General features: G+C 34.5%; 1 protein-coding gene across 24 annotated transcripts in view; it reads left to right on the forward strand.

Moving 5' to 3' along the window:
• ERC2 (ELKS/RAB6-interacting/CAST family member 2) overlaps positions 1 to 18,551 on the forward strand; it is a 525,223-nt gene that overhangs the window by 455,438 nt on the left and 51,234 nt on the right. For 20 of the 24 annotated variants that reach the window (XR_014571289.1, XR_014571290.1, XR_014571293.1 and 17 more), the window contains one exon: positions 9,480 to 9,671. The exons of 3 other annotated variants lie outside the window; for them this stretch is intronic. Coding sequence is in view for 15 of the 21 variants with exons in the window: in XM_083795056.1 (XP_083651182.1) it covers positions 9,480 to 9,671 (192 nt within the window). In the remaining 6 variants the exon portion in view is untranslated. Of the gene's footprint in view, positions 1 to 9,479; positions 9,672 to 18,551 lie in introns of those variants that run through there. One more of the 24 variants, XR_014571291.1, reaches the window with a different exon arrangement.

An 18,551-nucleotide genomic window follows, 5' to 3' on the forward strand; every position in this document is an offset into this window, starting at 1 on the left:
AATGTAGGTTTCCTTAAGAGGAACTATTGCCAAAAAGCTCAAGTACAATTATCTAAATACAGTACCTATGCTGCATGCACTCATAGTTGATGGAAAATTGTAGTAGTCTTGCTACATGCTGTGTTACATTTCCAGGGAAATATTTTTATAAAGAGTGTTTGATGAAAAAGTTTATTCCATTGGTAATAACAGGCTACCCACTGTGTTACTTAAGGCAATGACTGTAGTGAGTAGAACTAGACATTTTCATCATAATAACAACAATTATACTTGATTTGCATTTCTGTAATTTTCATATGAGGTCATTAAAACACTTTACAAATGTGGATTGCTTATTTCTTTCAGTACGTGAGAAAGTGGGAGAGAGATTATTATGTCAAAGTTTTGACCTAAATTAGTCCAAACTTTGAATTCCATTTTTCCTAAAGAATTGTAAAGGTATTTTTTTTTCTCATTTCAGATTCAATAGTAAATCAAACACCTATTTTGCAGTACTTACAACCCAAATTGTTGAGATTCTAATTGTTGACTGGTTCTAATTTAATCATTTTTCATCACCAAGAAGAATGAAGTAAAGACACAAAACACATAAGCTCACTACTGGAAAATATATTGGAGTTTTAATGGTATTTCAGTTTTAATCTGCTCTTGCCAAAGGGAAAAAAAAAAAATTTTTGATAGACTTGAGTATGGTTATTATTCGGGCCTTAATGATGCATACATTGCTTCTACAAAGAAACACATTTAATTAAGTTTTGTAGCTGATTTTAATTTACTGATGATAGAACAGAAAATGAGAAAGGCATTGAGGTCTGTGTGATTGAAAACCAGATGGTATAAACAAAGAGTAGAACTGATATTTTTAACCTGCCCATATGCATTGCTTAAACTCCTCCAAGTTGTGTCACCTCACTGTGAAATCAATAAAAAGGCTCCTTATAAGTACAGCTGAGCTTTGGATCAGATCCATTTCAAAACAGGGAGAAAAGCTGGTAGGTTTAAAAAATCAAAAGCCTTGTTTTCATTATTTGTAGATTCCTTAGCCACTCCAGAGAGGGCACTCAGATTTTGTTCAGAGAAAAATTGGTGAACTTATGCTCCAATGTGATTTAATAAACAAAATAAAAGGCTTCCATTAACTCAGGTATACAAGCTAGCAGCTTTTTCATTCAATGTACTACACTATAATTGGAAGCGATCACCAGTAACCACAGTTTTATTTTAAATGGTATTTAAAATAGTACTTCACCTGTGACTGATAAGAGCTCAGACTTTGCTTCTGATCCTGATGAGTCGTCATTAAACTTGTCTGTAACTTTTGTCTGGGAGTCCACCAAATTTAGGTTGAAAGTCAACAGAATGGCTTCATTAAATGGGCATTACAATGTGAATCAAATTCCGGAAGTTGGGAAGTTACAGATTTAAAGTAGCTGGTATCATTTTCATCTTGTTGCACTTTTGGGCACATTTTACAGTGTTCTTCACTTACACAGCCAATTACTACATTTTCTGTAACGCCTCATGGCTGTTCAGAGCTTACTATCTTTTGTATTAAATATATTAATGATTTGCATAGTAAATTTGACAATTGACTGTGGAGAGACAAGCGCTAATGTTATTGGTCAACTTAGCTGTATCCATTAACTTGCAGCGGTTTTCTTATGTGCTAACAAATTGTGTAGACCCAGATACAGATATTGTGCATACCTCTGGTGTTTTTTGTGTGTTTTTTTTTTTTTCTTCCATTTCAGTTGTGACCTGTCTCCACTGTACAGAACATTTGCAGTACCTTAAAACAATGAAAATACTGCTGCTATTGTAGTAAGTCATCAGGGACAAAAACAGTGCTGAAGCACTGAGAGTGGTTCTGAGTTTTAGGTAGTAGTACTAGTACTCTGCGCTAGGCAAAAGTCACTTTTTAACATCTAAAAAATGCGGAAAATTGGATGTATGATCTTATTTTATAGAGATGTGTCAAAGATAACTTGTTGAAATCTATACAACTATTTTAAAAATGGAAAGGAATATAAAAAACTAAGAACTTTACACAAGTAAGCCAAATGCTTTAGAGCAAATGACCAAGACATCTGAGACAAGCAAAGGCTTTTGAAACTGTGCCCAATGTCTGTGCACCATCTTTTCCTACACAGATAATAATGTTCTTTTATATCACAGAGATGCAGAAAGCAGTTTGTTAGTGTTCTAGAGATATCTAGATGTGGTGATGAGCAGCACAGAGAAGCCCAGGAAGCAATTAGTAAATGTAGTTTCAGGTAGATGGTTAGAAAGGCAACATTTTAAAAACATTGGCATTATTGAAAGGCAGCTTCACTCTGTAAGAAGCCTTTAGCCTGTGAACAGAATGACACTGAGATCCTAGAGTGAAATATAATGTGTGATCATTAGAAATAACCATAAATTTATAGACACCGGGGGCAGAATTAAGGTTGCAAGGACAGCTATAAAGCTGGGATTTTCAACCATCTAAAGGGCTATTTATGTTGCAAACTCAGACTTTTAAATGTAAATGGTATAGAATTTGTTACAAATAATGACCTGAGTTTGTGGAAACAAAAGCTTTTAAATACACTTGGAACAGAATTGCAATTGCTCATATATTCAAAATGTGAATTTAACTAAAAGCTAATTTTAATTTGTTTCAGCTGATGTCCAGGACACTGTTGTTTGTGGATAAATTATTCCAGCTTTCTAAGGGAAAAACATCAAACAAATCCTATCTTACAAGTTAGACCTCTTTTTGTTATTTTCTAGAGTGCAGAAAATACAGCAGATAACTGCAGCTTTTATTTCCAACCTGACCTTCCATGTTCTGAAACTAATTTGCCATACTGCTTCTCAAAGTCTGCTCAAGGACTTCCTTTAGCAGAATAATGTGGTTCTTATTAAGTACATCCTATAAGACCCAGGAGGATTGCATGCAAAGGAAATAAGACAGAGACACAAATGAATTTCCATCCTCCAGTCAGATATATGATATTGATGACCAGGATGTATATGAAGGATATTGTAAGGAAGACAAAGAAAAAGAATTAAAGCAAATGTTTGACAAATTGCCTGTCTTCATATGCAAAGATGACAAGTGGTCTATACAACTAACTAGAAGAGATGTAGGCATCAAGCCAAATAGTTATATAGTCAACAAGTCTCTTTGAATCACATGCTTATATGTAACCTCTATTTTAAATAAGGCCTCACTTTAAATGACATCATCACAAATGACTAAAAGCCGTGAGGTTTTACATGAAAAACGATAGTTTCTCTTTACTCCAAATGTTGTTTTTCACTGGTATTAATTTTATATTTTTACCAGAATACCAAAATATTCTGTTAAAGTGGAACTTCTTTAGTAGATTATTTGTCAATTTTTAATAAAATGCACCAAATATAAATAATTGTGAAAATAGCAACTTTCATTCAAAATCTGCTTCTTCCTCTAGTTAAAGTCTTTCAAAGTAACAAAACATTTTCACATTAGGATAACTTGATAGAAAAATGCATTGAAGTAACTCAAATGTAGTACAACCCCTGTAACTTCTTATGTTTTGATTCTAGTGTGTCTTGCCCAATGTAGCTAAATATAGATTTCAAAGGTTTTACTGTGCACTTGGCTGATGAGAAAGACCTACACTGTACATGTGACACAGTACAAGTGTAAACAAGTGAATGGAGTCGGGAACTATCACTTTTTTGTTTTATTCTTCAAAAACATGGAGAATTTGGAGAATCAAGATTCTAGTATGATTTTCCTCTTAATCTGTTATAAACCATGAAATCTGATATTTTCACCATGACTAATCCATGAAATTTGTCAACTTTGTCCATGATTTACACAAGCTCTATTTATAAAGAGAACTTGTTTGAGTCCTAAGGCATGGAATATTATTTCCCAGCATGCTTTTAGTGTCTTTTTACTAATAAGTGTAAACAAAATGTGCACATTGATTACATTATTTCAAGATCAGGAAGTAAAACATGAGGAACATGCAAGAGTATATTTCCCATAGCAATGTATATGAGTCTTAAGACATTAAGAAGAAACTAACCTATCATATCAGAGTTGGTAAGGATGGTTGTGATCATAAAGTTTACCTAAAATAATTGGATAACTTGTTTGTAGATCAAAAACATATGTCATACTTGTATGTCTTAATGTTGTAGGCTTTAGAATTAATTCCTGTCAGCATAAAACAGACCAGACAAAAATAGATTCGCATCAATTCTTTGTAATTGGGATGGGGGTGGGGAGGGGGAATGGCTTGAATGACAGTGAGGATAATTCTATTTTGTAATTGAGGGAGAGGAAACGGCTATACAACAGCCACACGCTGAAGTGCAATTTACTATATATGGGAAAGAATAAGGATACTTTATGTAAATGTAATAATATGCAAGTAATACCTTCAAAAGGAAAGGAAAAAATTCTCTTGTGTACAGAGTTAGTCTCCTCCAGCTGTTGTCTCTCAGTTTGTGGGGGAAAGACTTCTGGGGAAAGGCCAAAACACAGATATTCACAAAGCATCCAATTTTTAGTTCAGCATAATGTCTTAATCATCTTTTACAGAGCTGCTCTGCTCTGTACCAAACATGCTATAAATGTGCAATACATCCGTACACGTAAATAAGTCACACTCCCTGTGGTGATGAAAACAAGATGACTACATATTTCAATAACTATATAATACTGCAGGTAATAGCAAAACAGCATTGTCCTGTTGTTTTTCAGTTGAACAGGGGACTAGAGCTACAATTTCTGAATGCTGTGGCTATCTCTACATCATTTCAAATTCCTCATTATACAGTTTTATGGAAGATCTCCAGAAATCATACATATTAACAGCACAGATGACCAACTTGTGACATGATCCATAGATTGAAGCTAGCAAGAACTTTACCTGGTCTGTAATCTGGTCTCTTTCCAGAATAAATGATCATAAATCTATTCACATGTCCATTGAATTATCGAAATACAGACATCATCCGTCATGTTCCTTCACTCAGTCATGTGATGGGAAATGCCTGTTTTGTGATCACATAGGTGAACTTCTGGTCATGTGCTGAGGAAAGGCTCAGAAAATAATCTTCAGGTGCCTCCTGCAGGTGTCACGATGTTCTTATTTGGTTGCTCAGGTCATGGAATGGGAAGTCTATGCTTTTGCGCTTCTTGTTGGCCTGCCTCCTTAATCATAATAGCTTATGTTCTCAAAGGTGTCACAAACTCTTAAACTAATTTCTGAATGAAAAGAGTCAACTGGATAAATAATGAGATTTAACCAAATTTCTGTGAGTTTCCAGAAAAAATAAAACCATCCCTTATGAAGAAGTGAATTCAAAACAGCTACTTATCATCATACATATTGCAATTAATCTGAGTATCAAATAGAATTAGCAGTTGGGGAGGTTAAAAAAAGGCGGGGGGGGGGGGGAAGGAGAGATCTGGGAACTAGTGTGAGTGGAAAATAGATGCTTAGAAGAAACCTGATTTCATAAAATTCCATTAAATTTAGAAACTAAAATGATCTATTAATCCTTTATTTTCATTAAGTGCACCTTATCTTGGTATCTCAGTGTCTCTTTACAAATGCAACTGGGCCCTTCAGAACCTTAAAGTTTCTCTAATAGTACTGCCATATTACAGAACTTATGAATAACCAGTAGGGTTACACTACTGGGGTTACACTTAGTAGGGTTACGACATATCATTAACAGATCAATCAGTAGCAATTACTGAACAGTAACAGTACTGTTCAATAGTACAGTTCAGTAACAGTACTGATATAGATATCTCAGATATTCCGGCTAATATTTTTATGTATATTTAGCCTAATATGCACAGAATTGTTCAGGACAGAACTGAAGATGTGTAAAGATGTGTAAAAGTTGTTAAAAAAAAAAAAAGTGAAAAAAAAAAGGGTAAAGATGTGTAAAAGATGTAAAACTCCAAAAGTTTTTGGCTTTATTCACTTGCTGAATCCTTAAGCAAATACTCTTGTGTTTTCTACATTTAGACTCTCAAAAATTGTTGCCTTTATGTTATAAAGGACTCTGTTTTACATGACTAACGTGGCATGTTCATATGAGACAAAATGCTCTTCAGTGTAAATCGGGGCTACAGGATTTACCTAAATGATTGTTGAGTTTGAAAGTTCTATAGCAAGGCCTTTATTTAATGCGTACATTTATCAGCTAAAATCTCAATCACTTGTATTATGTCACTCACGGCTGGAAAGAATAGCATCCTGCTGTTTGTGAAGCTGATCTCCTGCTGCTGTTTAGCCACTTGTAGGATTCCGTCCCAATTCCTCTCATCCACTGTGTTTCAGTAGCACCTTATTTGGACTCACACATTCTTTTGTTGCTCTGTTTGGGATGCTCTGTGAGATGAATTAGAATTTTAATATTTCATTCAAAACATAAGGAATCTTTTTGTTAAAAGAAAGTATAAGGAATACTCTTCTCCGCTCCCTAGGATAAAATTTCTACACATGCGCTGTATTGTTTTCTTTCAAACTATTGTCCAGAAGTTGGGGCACTATTTCAATATATTAGTTTACTTTACATAAATCAGATCCAATTTGAGGTTTAGTGTTGCAATAAGGCCTGCTACCATCTTAAATTGTTTCTTTCCTGTTCCTCATTCAGAGTTCAGCATTTCTTGTTTCCATTATGTCAAAGGTTTACTGATATCTTTTTGAGCTGCTTCTGTAAGTCAGGCCTAATTAAAGCAGAGAACCTGAAGGACTCCAAAAATGGTGTTAGAAATGACACCAGAACACAAAGTGCACTGTAGATATTTTTCTGTTACTTTCAAGAAGTCAGCTAAGATTTGTATAGACTTTGATATTTTGCCAGTAGCTATTTTCTGATAGCCACATGAAGAGAGGTGTAGAGAAAAAAATTTAAAACTTGAATGGTATACCTATATATACATTGTCTCTCACTTTACTTCACAGCAAAGCCTATTAACTTCAGTGGAGTTACTTGTGTCTAAGATAGCAATTGAATAAACAGAGTAGCAGAATGTGATACTTTTTAAGGTAGAACGCATAGGCATATACTTGCTTTAAGAATTGTTCTTTAGTGAATGGGATTTGATTTACTGAAAAAAGTGGTTGAAAAAAAATGGTTGAATTATTTACCCTATGAAAATAAAGAAGTTCCTTGTCCGAAATGTAATATTGCATTAGTCTCTTGTAAAATAAAAAAATAAAAATAAAAATGGTGCGGTACATGTAGCTTACCTGAATGTATGAAGAAAATGAAGGCATTATCCAGGTGAAATACATTTCAATAATTTCATATAGTGTTTTTCACTTGTACCAAATTTCCAGCACTGGAAAATTTGGAACAGTTTTTAGAACATGTACCATGTTTGTTTTAGCTGTGGCTTTCTGCAGTCCAGATTTCCCTCAGTATGCTGGATTATCGTCATCAGGAGCTACTGGTGCCAGGACCTGATGAGAAACACCATCTCTTGAAATGCCATCTCTTGAATGGGGTTAGAAAAGCAAGCAGAAATTGGAAAATACAAGGGTTGCAGCAGTTTGATAAACTACAAACAAGTTTTACAGCTAGCAGTGGGACAGAGAAGATGATAAAGAAAAAGGGGGAAAGAAAAAGAGTTCTAAAAGTGAAGGTGAAATGGGAGTGAAGTAAAGAAATGTAGGAGGAAACAAAGGAAACCATATTGAAGAAAACGAGTGGGACAAAGAAAAAAGTAATCCATGGACTCTTAGCTTGCTTGTTTTTGGCATGTAATGTGTGTATGATTTGTTCACAAAAGTGTTAACATTTGTAATGATCAAAAGGTATAAGAAGGATAAGAGTTTTTAGCAGGGGGGGTTATTTTATGTAATACAAAATGATTTGTAAGTGATTCATCTAGGCAATATTAGCTTGAAGACTTTTGTGGTTCTGCTGCTTCTTTTCTGTTTGTACTTTAAAATTAATTGAAAGCCTCATTGTTTTGTTTAAACTGTGAAAGCTTCCAAGGTCAATGAGTGAGGTAATTGACCTGCCTGTTGTAGGACAAAAATATGTATGTTAAATTGCATAATTAGTTTTAATTACATAATTATGGTGTTTAATGTGTGGGGGTCAAAGGTTACTATTACATTTAGAAGTCATGGCAAGAAACACCAAAATAAGCAACACAGTTTAATTCTTCATTTCTTTAGGATTTTAGAAAAGGGGCCCACTGTGATCTATCCTTGACCTTGGGTATATGATGATTATAGCAAATAATATATTGCTGTTATACTTTTTTGAATCATAGAGACACCTTTGTAAATGACTAAGTGACTTCCAAAGACTTCATTTAAGTTTAAAGTACACGAAAGTTAATCAACAGTGGGAACTCAACTGACAGCAATTTAATCTGATTGGGTAAGGTAATTACATGATTACCAGGAGTGTTTATGTATTCACAAGGATATTTTTATTGGGAAAAAAAAAAAAAGCTAATTTCTTTCTTACTGAGAAGAGAAAAAAAAAAAAAAACAAATTTTTTGTCACAGATTAAGAGGACATCCTTCATTCCTTGAAATAGCTTCTTTTCAAATTTTAGCAACAACATGAACTCATAATTATTTGCAAATTTGCACTGGTTTTGTGCTATGTGTTCCTCTATTTCTAAACTAGAAATAATACAATCAGTTAACCTGTTTTGTTTAAGAAGCTTATTGCTGGCACATTAATTATATGAAAGCCTGAAGATGTCATGATGCTTGTAATTTGTGATCTGTTTTACTATGTGTGGACGCTTGCTTAAATACAGGTTGATTTCACCAAAGTTAAACTTAAGTGTCCATTTTACTAGTGGATATTTTTGGGCATGATGGCATTATTTGCTTTTCTGTGACAGCGAGAAAAAAAAAAAAAAAAAGCTATGTACAAGACAATGTTCATAAGTGCTAGAAGAAAATTTTCACTCCAGGTACTCTGAACGGTCATCTAGAAAATTCTCTTTCAATCTAATGACAGTGCAGGGAGTGTTAGAAGATGAATCTTTGTTAACAAACATTAACATCTGTGAATACCAACCTGAAGTGCACTATAGATTAGAGTCCCACTTGACTAATAAACTATGACTTGCTCCAAAGCCTGTTTAAGTAGTGGGCCAGGCTTGGCCTTTGCACTTTGTGTGGTTGTGTTAGACACAAAAAAAAAAAGAAACTAAAACTTACAAGAACAACTTAATATCTCATGGGAAACTGTTAAACACATTCTGCTAGTGGAAATGGGTTGTAATTTTCTTAAGGTTAACTTCTAAGGAATTAAAAAGTTAATGAACTAAATGTTAAATAAGAAATATATTATTTTTTGTTAATGAGCTACATCGTTGTAGGATGAAGTTATGATACATTTTGTATTATGAAAATAATTTGTTTTCCCTTTTACTATTTTTCCCTACTTAAGTTCTTTAGAAAATATTACAATTTTGAATTGTTTTTCTAAACCAGATGATCCAGTCACTGTTGGAGGCACATAGCCACGGCAAAAATCTCATGCTGTACATTGATCACCTGTCCAACCTTTGCCTAGAGTGTGATCCCCAGTTCCTTCAAGAGATCCATCTTTACCTGTCTATAAAGAAGAAGAGGAGGAGGGAGACGTCTGGGATATTCAAGTATCAAAATTTAACACCAGAGCAGGTTGAATCTCCATTTATATTCTCTATATATGTTGCTAGTGTTGACTTTGGCTGAAGTTTTTTTTCAGTAATTATATAGTATACTCTGAAGTGTTACCAGCATTAAAACATTTTTGTTTAAACTCCTCACTTACAAAAATTATACATGAATTTTTCTTAGTTCTGTGGTGTGAAGCTGAATCCAAAGTCATTCTACTCTTAGCAAGTTAGCTAATACTGAGCATGTGTGGCAGTCTGTACTTGTCTCTTGAACATATGCTTACCACACAGACCAAAATGGCTTGGTCAAAACTGTTCAGTGTACTGTAGTTGTACCATTCTGTATTTAGCATGAACAATTATATTCAGGTCCTCGGCGAGTGTGCTAATTTCCATTAAGTTGCTTCAGACGAGTTAAACTTGCTCTTTCTTCCTCTTCCATTTCCAAGAGGACTTTGATATCCACAAAACAGACAGAGTTTCACTTACTGTCCTAAGGACTGCCCCTTTAGGAGTCTAGCTCAGCCCACACACAATCCTGGACTAGGTCCAACTTGTTCTTTGAGCAAAATGTGAGCCTCTGACCTCCTGGGCCTCCAGCAAGAGTGCTGCCTACTGAGCCACCAATACCCAGGCCATCAATAAGTTTTAAATGCCAGTTGCAGACTTCACAGAGATAATGACTTCAGTGTGTAAATGTTTTGTTGTGGAGGCTGCAGTCTCACATATGGCGTGACAGAGTAAATATGCTAAAACCATAGAGAGCTCTTGCATAACTTGCCTTGACATAACAGTTTTTGTAATATGTTTCAAGGCATGGAATATTATTTAAAGGGACACAGTTATGTAGGCTTAGGCCCAAAATGAAGCTATTATAAAAAGAATGTTTAGCAAAAACAAAAATATGTCCATGAAATTGTTGGAGTGGGAATTTCAGGGTAAACTTGCTTGGATTTAAGCAGTCTCCTGCATGACATTGCACTGTTGTGCTAGGGAATGAGAACCAGAAAATGAAAATACTATTAAGTGAGAATCAGAAACTGAAACTGAGAATAATTAAGATATTAGAGGTCTACTACTATTGCTATAACTTAAAAATCAAATACTACCACATCCTGAGAAAGATGAGATGAAAAATATAAGTTCCAACCTAGTAATTCAAAGCAGCATTATTGACACAGGTAAATAAATGGACTTGAATTTTTATATTATTTTCAACCTGCTTTCAATTAAGTTATTCTATTATATATATATAAGTGTGAAGTAAAATTAATATCAAGTAAGCTTTAGGTTTTTGGCATGTTTCAGTTTTATTGATGTTGTTCATTTTCAATTTAGCATTAAAAGCACATAAAAGACATGTTGATGTCTTTCATTCAAAAAGAAATTCAAACTGATAAATGTTACTGTTACCCAAAATGTTATTTATAAGCTTGAATCAAGAGGGAAAACTTAGCTGGATTCAAGGCAGGACTTGTATTATGGAAACGCTGTTAGATAAATTGCATGAGCCTTCTATGGAGCAAAGGCCAGGAACCCAGGACTCTTTTTTTCCAGCTGAGTGCCCAAATCACTAGGCTACAGACTCTTGCTCCCTCTTGTGTTCTCCCTCTGGCCTAATGAATCTTGAATTTTTTTCTGTACAATAATACAGCTTCTACAGGAGAGCTTTAATATATCCTTACTCTCATCCCAGGATTTAACGTGGCCTGTAGCCTAATGATTAGAACATTCTGCTAAAAGACCTTACTTTCAGTCTTGGACTGAAGAAGGAATTAACCTGGGGATTTTCCTTTTGGGTTGAGTAGTCATGCTGCTAGGCTACCAATGGCTGCTGCTCATGTACCACTTTAGAAAGGAATAGCACCTGAAGAATTCTGGAGGAAACCTGCCTGGCTGGTGACCGTTAGGCTGGCTCTGAGAACATCTGTTGGATCAAACTCCTAACCCAGACAGGGGGATGGGTTTTGTTTCTAGATCCCAGTCAGGGTTAGGTGTAAGCTGTGCAGTGAGGTGTTTACTCCTGTTCAGGTAGGTAATGCTCTGGCCATGCACAGAGGTGCGGATCCTCTTTCTGGTCTAACCACAGAAAACTGTAGTGTTTTTGGAGAGCAGATGTCTCCAGGCTGAGAAAGGGGCCTTCAGATTTACCATTATGGCTGGAGGTGCCTGAATTCTGCTGTTGTCCCATTTTGAATTCCCTTATCTTTAGGACTGTTGTTATTTTAATTTAACAGCTCCTTTGAATCTAGAACTGAGGAATTTTATGAATCTATTTTTCAAACATAAGTTAACTTTACAGAAGCTTTTATAATTAAATGATAGGAAGAATTTGTGGTTAAAAAAGGCTTTGACATTTATGAACAGTAGGCAGAGTCTGTTTTGAAGCTTTAAAAAAATTAAATTACTTAAAATGTGGTAATGTTTTTGATGGAGTTCTTCAGAGCAGCATGTATTAATCTGAACTCAGGAGTATTCAACTAAATTAACACCATTGCATTTATAAAACAAATGTTTGTCAAAATTTCTGACTTAATTCGTAGGTTATAATTTTATCTTTTTCAAGATGTGTATTTTTAAAATGGCTTGCAGTGCAGATCCTTATTAATGCAAGTGCCTTTATCTTCCTCTGTGGAATTATTCTGGTGAGTAAGTCAATGCCTAAAATCAACTAGGATGAGTCTGGTTTTCTTTTTAATAGAAATGCTAATTGCAAAAATGACATCTGTGAATTATTTTTAGTCTAAAGAGCTACAGACAGTATAAAATTAGAACCGTGGATTTGCTTGGCAGTTCTTTTATTATTGTTTCTACCTTTTAAAACATTGGAGGAATAATGTGATTCATTGCCCATTACTTTTCTGGCAGTAGATGCATCACCTAGTTTGGTATCCAAGTGCATTACATTGTGAACTATTGTGAACTATTGCTGCTTTGTAATATGGTACATTGGTGGTGAGAATGGAAACTTGTATTCATGGAAGGCTGTTGTTTTTAAAGACTACTCATCTTCTGCCTCCACTAGCGTCTGTTTTCATTGCAGTGGAGCCTTTCTTATAGTAGGATAGCACTCAGCACAAGTAAGAAGGATATAATCTGTATCCTGAAGAAGGTGTTCACTGACTAAGACAGGACATTCATTGTCTCATAATCTGTGTTTAGAAGAGCTACCATTTACAGCATAACACAATTTCAAACTATCTCCCCTTTCACAGTGAATGGAAGTTAAAATGATAAAGATTATGAATTAACATCATATTAATGATTTTATAGTGCATGGGGACCTACTGATGTAGTCTGCTTCTTTAGTACAGTGTTGACTGATCTCTCTAGAGGAGATGCCAGTATGTAAAAGGTGGAATTCACATATCACTGTTATGAATGTGGGATGAATAGCTAAAAAAAACACTAACAGCCCATGTAATGACAGAACAAGGGGAGAGAGGACTGAATGAAAACAGGAAAATTAAGTAGAAGCGCAGAGAAAACTGTTAGAAACAGAAGGGATTTTTGGTTTTTTAGTCTGTGAATTGATAGAGTGGTAAATTTTGGGGGTGAGTAGATGTCTTCACGGATGAATAAAGTTTCTATATGTAAGGATAAACTATATCACATAATACCAGTTGATTTGAATTGGTGCATTTTGGGAAGCCCTCCATAAAGGAGTTAAGATAATTAAAAGATTTGATAAACAAGCATTTTGATAGAGCTAAAAGGTAATAGTTGAATGTAAATTAAACTCTAGAAATGAAAGAGAGACTTGCTGTTAAAGTCACATGAAGATTAGCAGTTTGGGAATGGCATATTTTCAAGATTACAGGTAGGATGGGTAAAAGGAAATCACAGTAAAGATGACTCATTTTAGTTAGAGTTCAAATTAAAGGCCTTATCTTCTGAGGTATGAAAATTATCAACTGCATCATTGCTTAGCACAAGAAAATTAATATGAATGCTGTTAATGTTTTCACTTCATCAATTTTAAATGAAAAGGCTTTTCATTTCTTTGCATATTTTTTCCTCTCATTTTATGTGAGAGGTTCATTGGTGAGTAGCAATGATTCTCCAGCCTTAAATCGCTTGATGTCTTGAACAGAAAGATGTTTCATGGCCTGGTCTCACTGTCCCCTCTTTAGTCTTGTGACAAAGAAAAAAGGGAGTGTTCACAAATGTCTGATACTTATTTGCATTTGCTCTTGCCAGTAGTGAAGCCGATTGGAAATTTTTCTGTTTAACAGAGTTTTTGATAGAAATTGTTGCTTTATCAGTCCTGAAAATCTCTCTCATATCAAGGGTAGTTAAAGAAACTTCTTTAAACAAGCTTTAATTCCAAATAGCCAATAACTAATTTATTTAAAATGAAACTGCTCAACAAGAAACCTTGAGAGAAATCTGCATTACAATACCCAGAGCCTAATAGTTAGGGCATTATCCTTTAAGACATGTGACTTTGGTTCAATTTCCTTTTCTGAGTCCAGCTGAATAGAGACTTAAACCCAGCTGAATATCTAATGCATCCAAGGCAACTGTCATTACCACTCGACAATTGTCTGTGATAGGTTGGGTATCTCTGCTTTTGTAGAAATCGTGAAAGGATTTGCCCTAATACTAACAAGACCTTTCTGAAGTCTCTTATAGGCTAGCAAAGAACATTCGTGAACAGCTTTAATCATAAGCCTCAGGCTCTGAAGAAATGCCTGTAATAATCATTATTTTATATACTCATACCAGGCAACATTTATTAATCTGGACTCTAAACTAAATCTCAATCTAAGACTCCATATAGATCTGTTTTTCCATGGTTATTCCTGTTGGCTGTCTCAGGTTTTTCTCTGTTTTTCCACATTTTAACAGGTCAACCAAACCTGTCTAGCAGTAGTGCAACAATGAACTTAATGGCATTTTTCTGTATGGTTTTGTGTCTCTCTATTTTGGCACCTTATACTTTATTTTAAGAAAGTGAACTCTATAGTTATGACTGCTGAAGGTGCTTCTAACCCAAAACCTGTTATAAGTAAATTGATTGTAGTTGGCATGTTGTTTTGCAATATGCAGTCGATGATGAATTCCATGAAATTACAGGAATCAGGATTGCTTTGTGCCCTATCAGTGTGTAGGTATTCTTCTGAGATTACCAAAAGGGATTGGTTACCTTGGTAATGTGTCCACCAATATTTATTGTGTCTATTTCTTTACACAGGCTAACATTCATCGCATGAGAATGTTGGTCACAATCATCCTGAGCTGAATTTAAATTAATGACCTAAAGGTTAAAGTCTCTGTTTCCCATTACCACTCCCTTGGGCTGTCCAGTCCCCCAACAACTGGGTTTAACACCATTTTCAGTTTATCAGTATCTTTGGAAGAAGAGTAATTTTTTAAAGTGTTGATCTGACAAGTACTATCAATATCCTGTTTAAAAAACGGGACGTCAGTATGATTTTGCAGCTTGTCAATACTTGATGAAGATCTGAACAAGTATTCAGATGCTAGACTAATGACTTAACTTGTCTGTTAGATAGATTTAATCCAGTCATATGGGAACATAATGCGGTGTAGCAGCCCAGTGAAACATGAAGCTATGAGAACAGCTGAATAAATTTAAACACATTTTTAAACATAAAAACCTTTATCATAAAAATCTGATAATATAGAAGAAAAACTAATAACACTTTCTTTTGGTTTTGTTATTCTCTACAGTAGTTGAGAAGACAACTTTTCTTGTGGTTGCTGACTTTAAAGAAGTAGTGACAATTTCTAGCGCTACTTTTTGCCCCATATGAAGTCTATTCTTTCTCACTCATTAAGGAATGAATCTGGTTTCTGTTTTATTCAATACTGTATATACATCTCACCCATAAATATTTAAACTAAGTAAATATAGAATCTTAAACATGGAATATGCTTTCATTCTGAACTGGTGGCTGTGGGGGAAGGTAAAAATATTTTATTCAAAGACCAGTGGTCCCTTTGGAAGAGAGAAAAAAAGTGTTTTGCCAAAAAATTGGATATCCTTTTGCTTGTTGTAGGGCAGCTAACTTTTTACTGGATTATACCTGTATTGGTGTATTTATATGTGTAAAGTTCAGACTATAAGGAAAGGGTTTGCAGATACTCACTTCAGAAACACATGGCTAGTATTCAGCCTCCATGTCTGGGGCTAATTTAATTCTTCTTCTCCATTCAAAATGCCTCACTCCTGCCTACAAATGCAGAACAGATTCCCTTGTAATTTTCTTTCTTGGAAGTACAGTCATTTTATTCCTAACTGGGAATAGCGTGAAATGGAAATACATTTGTGACTGTGCTTAAAAACAAACACCAAACAAAACAAAAGCAGGGATAATCTGAAAGATAGGTCTGTAAAAAATTGATGCAGAAAAAATGAGGCATAATCCAAAGTATGCAAATGAATTTTCTTCAGGAAGATTTCCTTTAGCAAACCAATTTTTGGAAGCAGCGTAATGTGGCATACCTAGAGTACTTCATTAATTTTATCTTTATTGCCAGTCAAAACTATAATGCAAATTCATGGTTTTAATTTGATCCATGCATGTTAAGTTCACTGCATGTGTAAATATGCAGCAGATCTAGATCCGATTCTTTTCAAAAACGGTCGATCAAGAGAGGTGTAAAAAAAAATTGTATTATTGTATTAAACTGAATACAATTAATACTGGGCATTTCTGCTTTATAATGTTATGAATGTGTGACTCTGTCATCTGTATATTACTCAACCTTGTTCCATATATATTGTACAGTCTGAGGTGCTGAGGGATACTTAATGTTGCATCTCAAGGCACAGTTCTGCCGAGGCTTTTATGAAAAAAGACAAGCTCTGTTATGTTTTGGAGTCTATGGTTTAAACTATAGCTTGTGTAGGTGGCCAGTGGGTTAGACCAACTCCTGTAAAGTCTGTATCCATTTGCAGCTAATATCTTGTTGAAATATAAAGTAAGCTTTAATTATAAAAGAGAAGGGCAGATACAACTATAACACTTTACTATTTACAAAGCAAGATCATACTAAACCTCAAAATAGAAAGGGAAAGTAGATAAAGAACATTTTATTATGCATTACAGAGACATAATTAACAAACCAATAAGAATCTCCTTTGTTGAATTTGATGAGGTGGAATAATTAATTTTAAAGGGGAGACAAAAATCCACCTTTTATTTTAATTGATTTTTTATGTGTAGATCAAATGCCTAAACTGGATTGGTGGTAAAGACTGCTTTATCTAAGTTTAGTAATGTTTCTCATTTTTCTTTTGGTTTTATAGATCAAATAGAAAAAGATGTGAGAGAACATAAAACAGTTTAATCTGTCCTTGTCAGAACAGCAGGGTAGAACAGTATTATCAACGAGATTCAATGGTTATTGTTGACTTGTTTTGTGCTGTTTCCATTTTGTTCATAGAAAGCAATGGCAATGGCTTTATTGGTTTATAAAAGGAAGATTGGAATATTTTAGTTATGTCCTATGTAATTAGACCTAGTAAAGAGTTTTTTGGTGTAGAGTTTTTTAAAAAACTTGGTCTGGAGCTACCCTTTTAAGCTCGGCTGGTTGAAGTGATACAGTAATGAATCCTAAATTCAAACATTATTTCTTAAGAGTCTGGCTCTGTTTTCCAAAATCACATTGACAGATACAGGAAGAGCAACACCCTTCTTTGGTCTTAGATCAATACTGTAATTAAAATGCAAATACTTTTGTGTGTTTCCACAGCTGCCATAGAAGCAGCAGTCACACTATGTTATTTTTTTTTCTTCACTTTATCTCTACCAGCCAACAAATTCAGTCTCTATTGACACAGAGCCTTCAACATGGAAAATCAAGACAGAAGGAAAGTGTCCTGTCATGTCTCCCTGTGCTTTCATATCCTGTCTCTTCTAACTTTCCTTTTGAAATTTTCTACATCAGCTATGCAGTTACTTTGACTACTTCCTTCTACTAAATTTGTTCAGTGAATCTAGACCCCTGAGCTGCAAGTACCATTTTGGTATAAACATAGGCTCTTTTTCTCTTTGTGGGCATCTTAACTTTGCTGTGCAGAATGAGGTACAGTCCCTTTGTCTGTGGTTGTAATATACTTCATTAGTTTCCAGAAGACAATAACTTGCTTTATTCCCATTTTAGAAGGATTAATTATATTCAGAAAAAAAGCACTCAAATAGCAAACAGAAAAGGAAACCAGATGTTACAGAGTTACTTAACCAGTGTTATTTGCGGACAAATATCTAAGTTACGTGATTTATTTTTTTGTGAAACCTGTGGAAGCTGGCTACCGAGTGAATAAAATATCCAAAGTATATATAAAAATATATTTTACCTGATAGTACCATTCTTTTACCTACCTATTACAAGTAAGTACTTTATCAGTTCTTGACCAACAAATCTGCAAAAGTATTTGATTAGGATATTAACAGTCTCTAAGGTATGTTGTGTACAGTCATGGATCATAAATAGGTTTTTATTGCATAAGGCACAGTTGCATGTTTCCAACAGTTTCAGTTTTGTGTGCTAATGAAATAGTCTAGTGATAAACCTGTGCAAATTTGTTTTTCATATAGATGCAGAATCTAAAATAATGAATGTTTAGAACAGGCAGATGAATTCATGTTCTGAACAGAAGTATTTAAACATATTTCAATGAGAGCAAGCTTCTCTTCTAGAAATGCTGTTTTGTAAAACAGGCACATGGAATTTTTCTTATAGAAATGGTTTGCATAGGCTGTTAAGGAAATATTTGAGAGCATATAGAAACCTGTTTCTATATGTTTTAACTAAATTTCATGCCATTTAGTACCTGTAGGATTTGTAAGACATGTTCTTACATACTTTGGAAGTACAGAAGCTTCCTGTTCCAGTCCTTAAAGGTCAAACAATAACTGTATTGACCCGT

This window comes from Anser anser, assembly GCF_964211835.1.
Source record: "Anser anser genome assembly, chromosome: 12".
Classification (NCBI taxonomy): Eukaryota; Metazoa; Chordata; class Aves; order Anseriformes; family Anatidae; genus Anser; species Anser anser.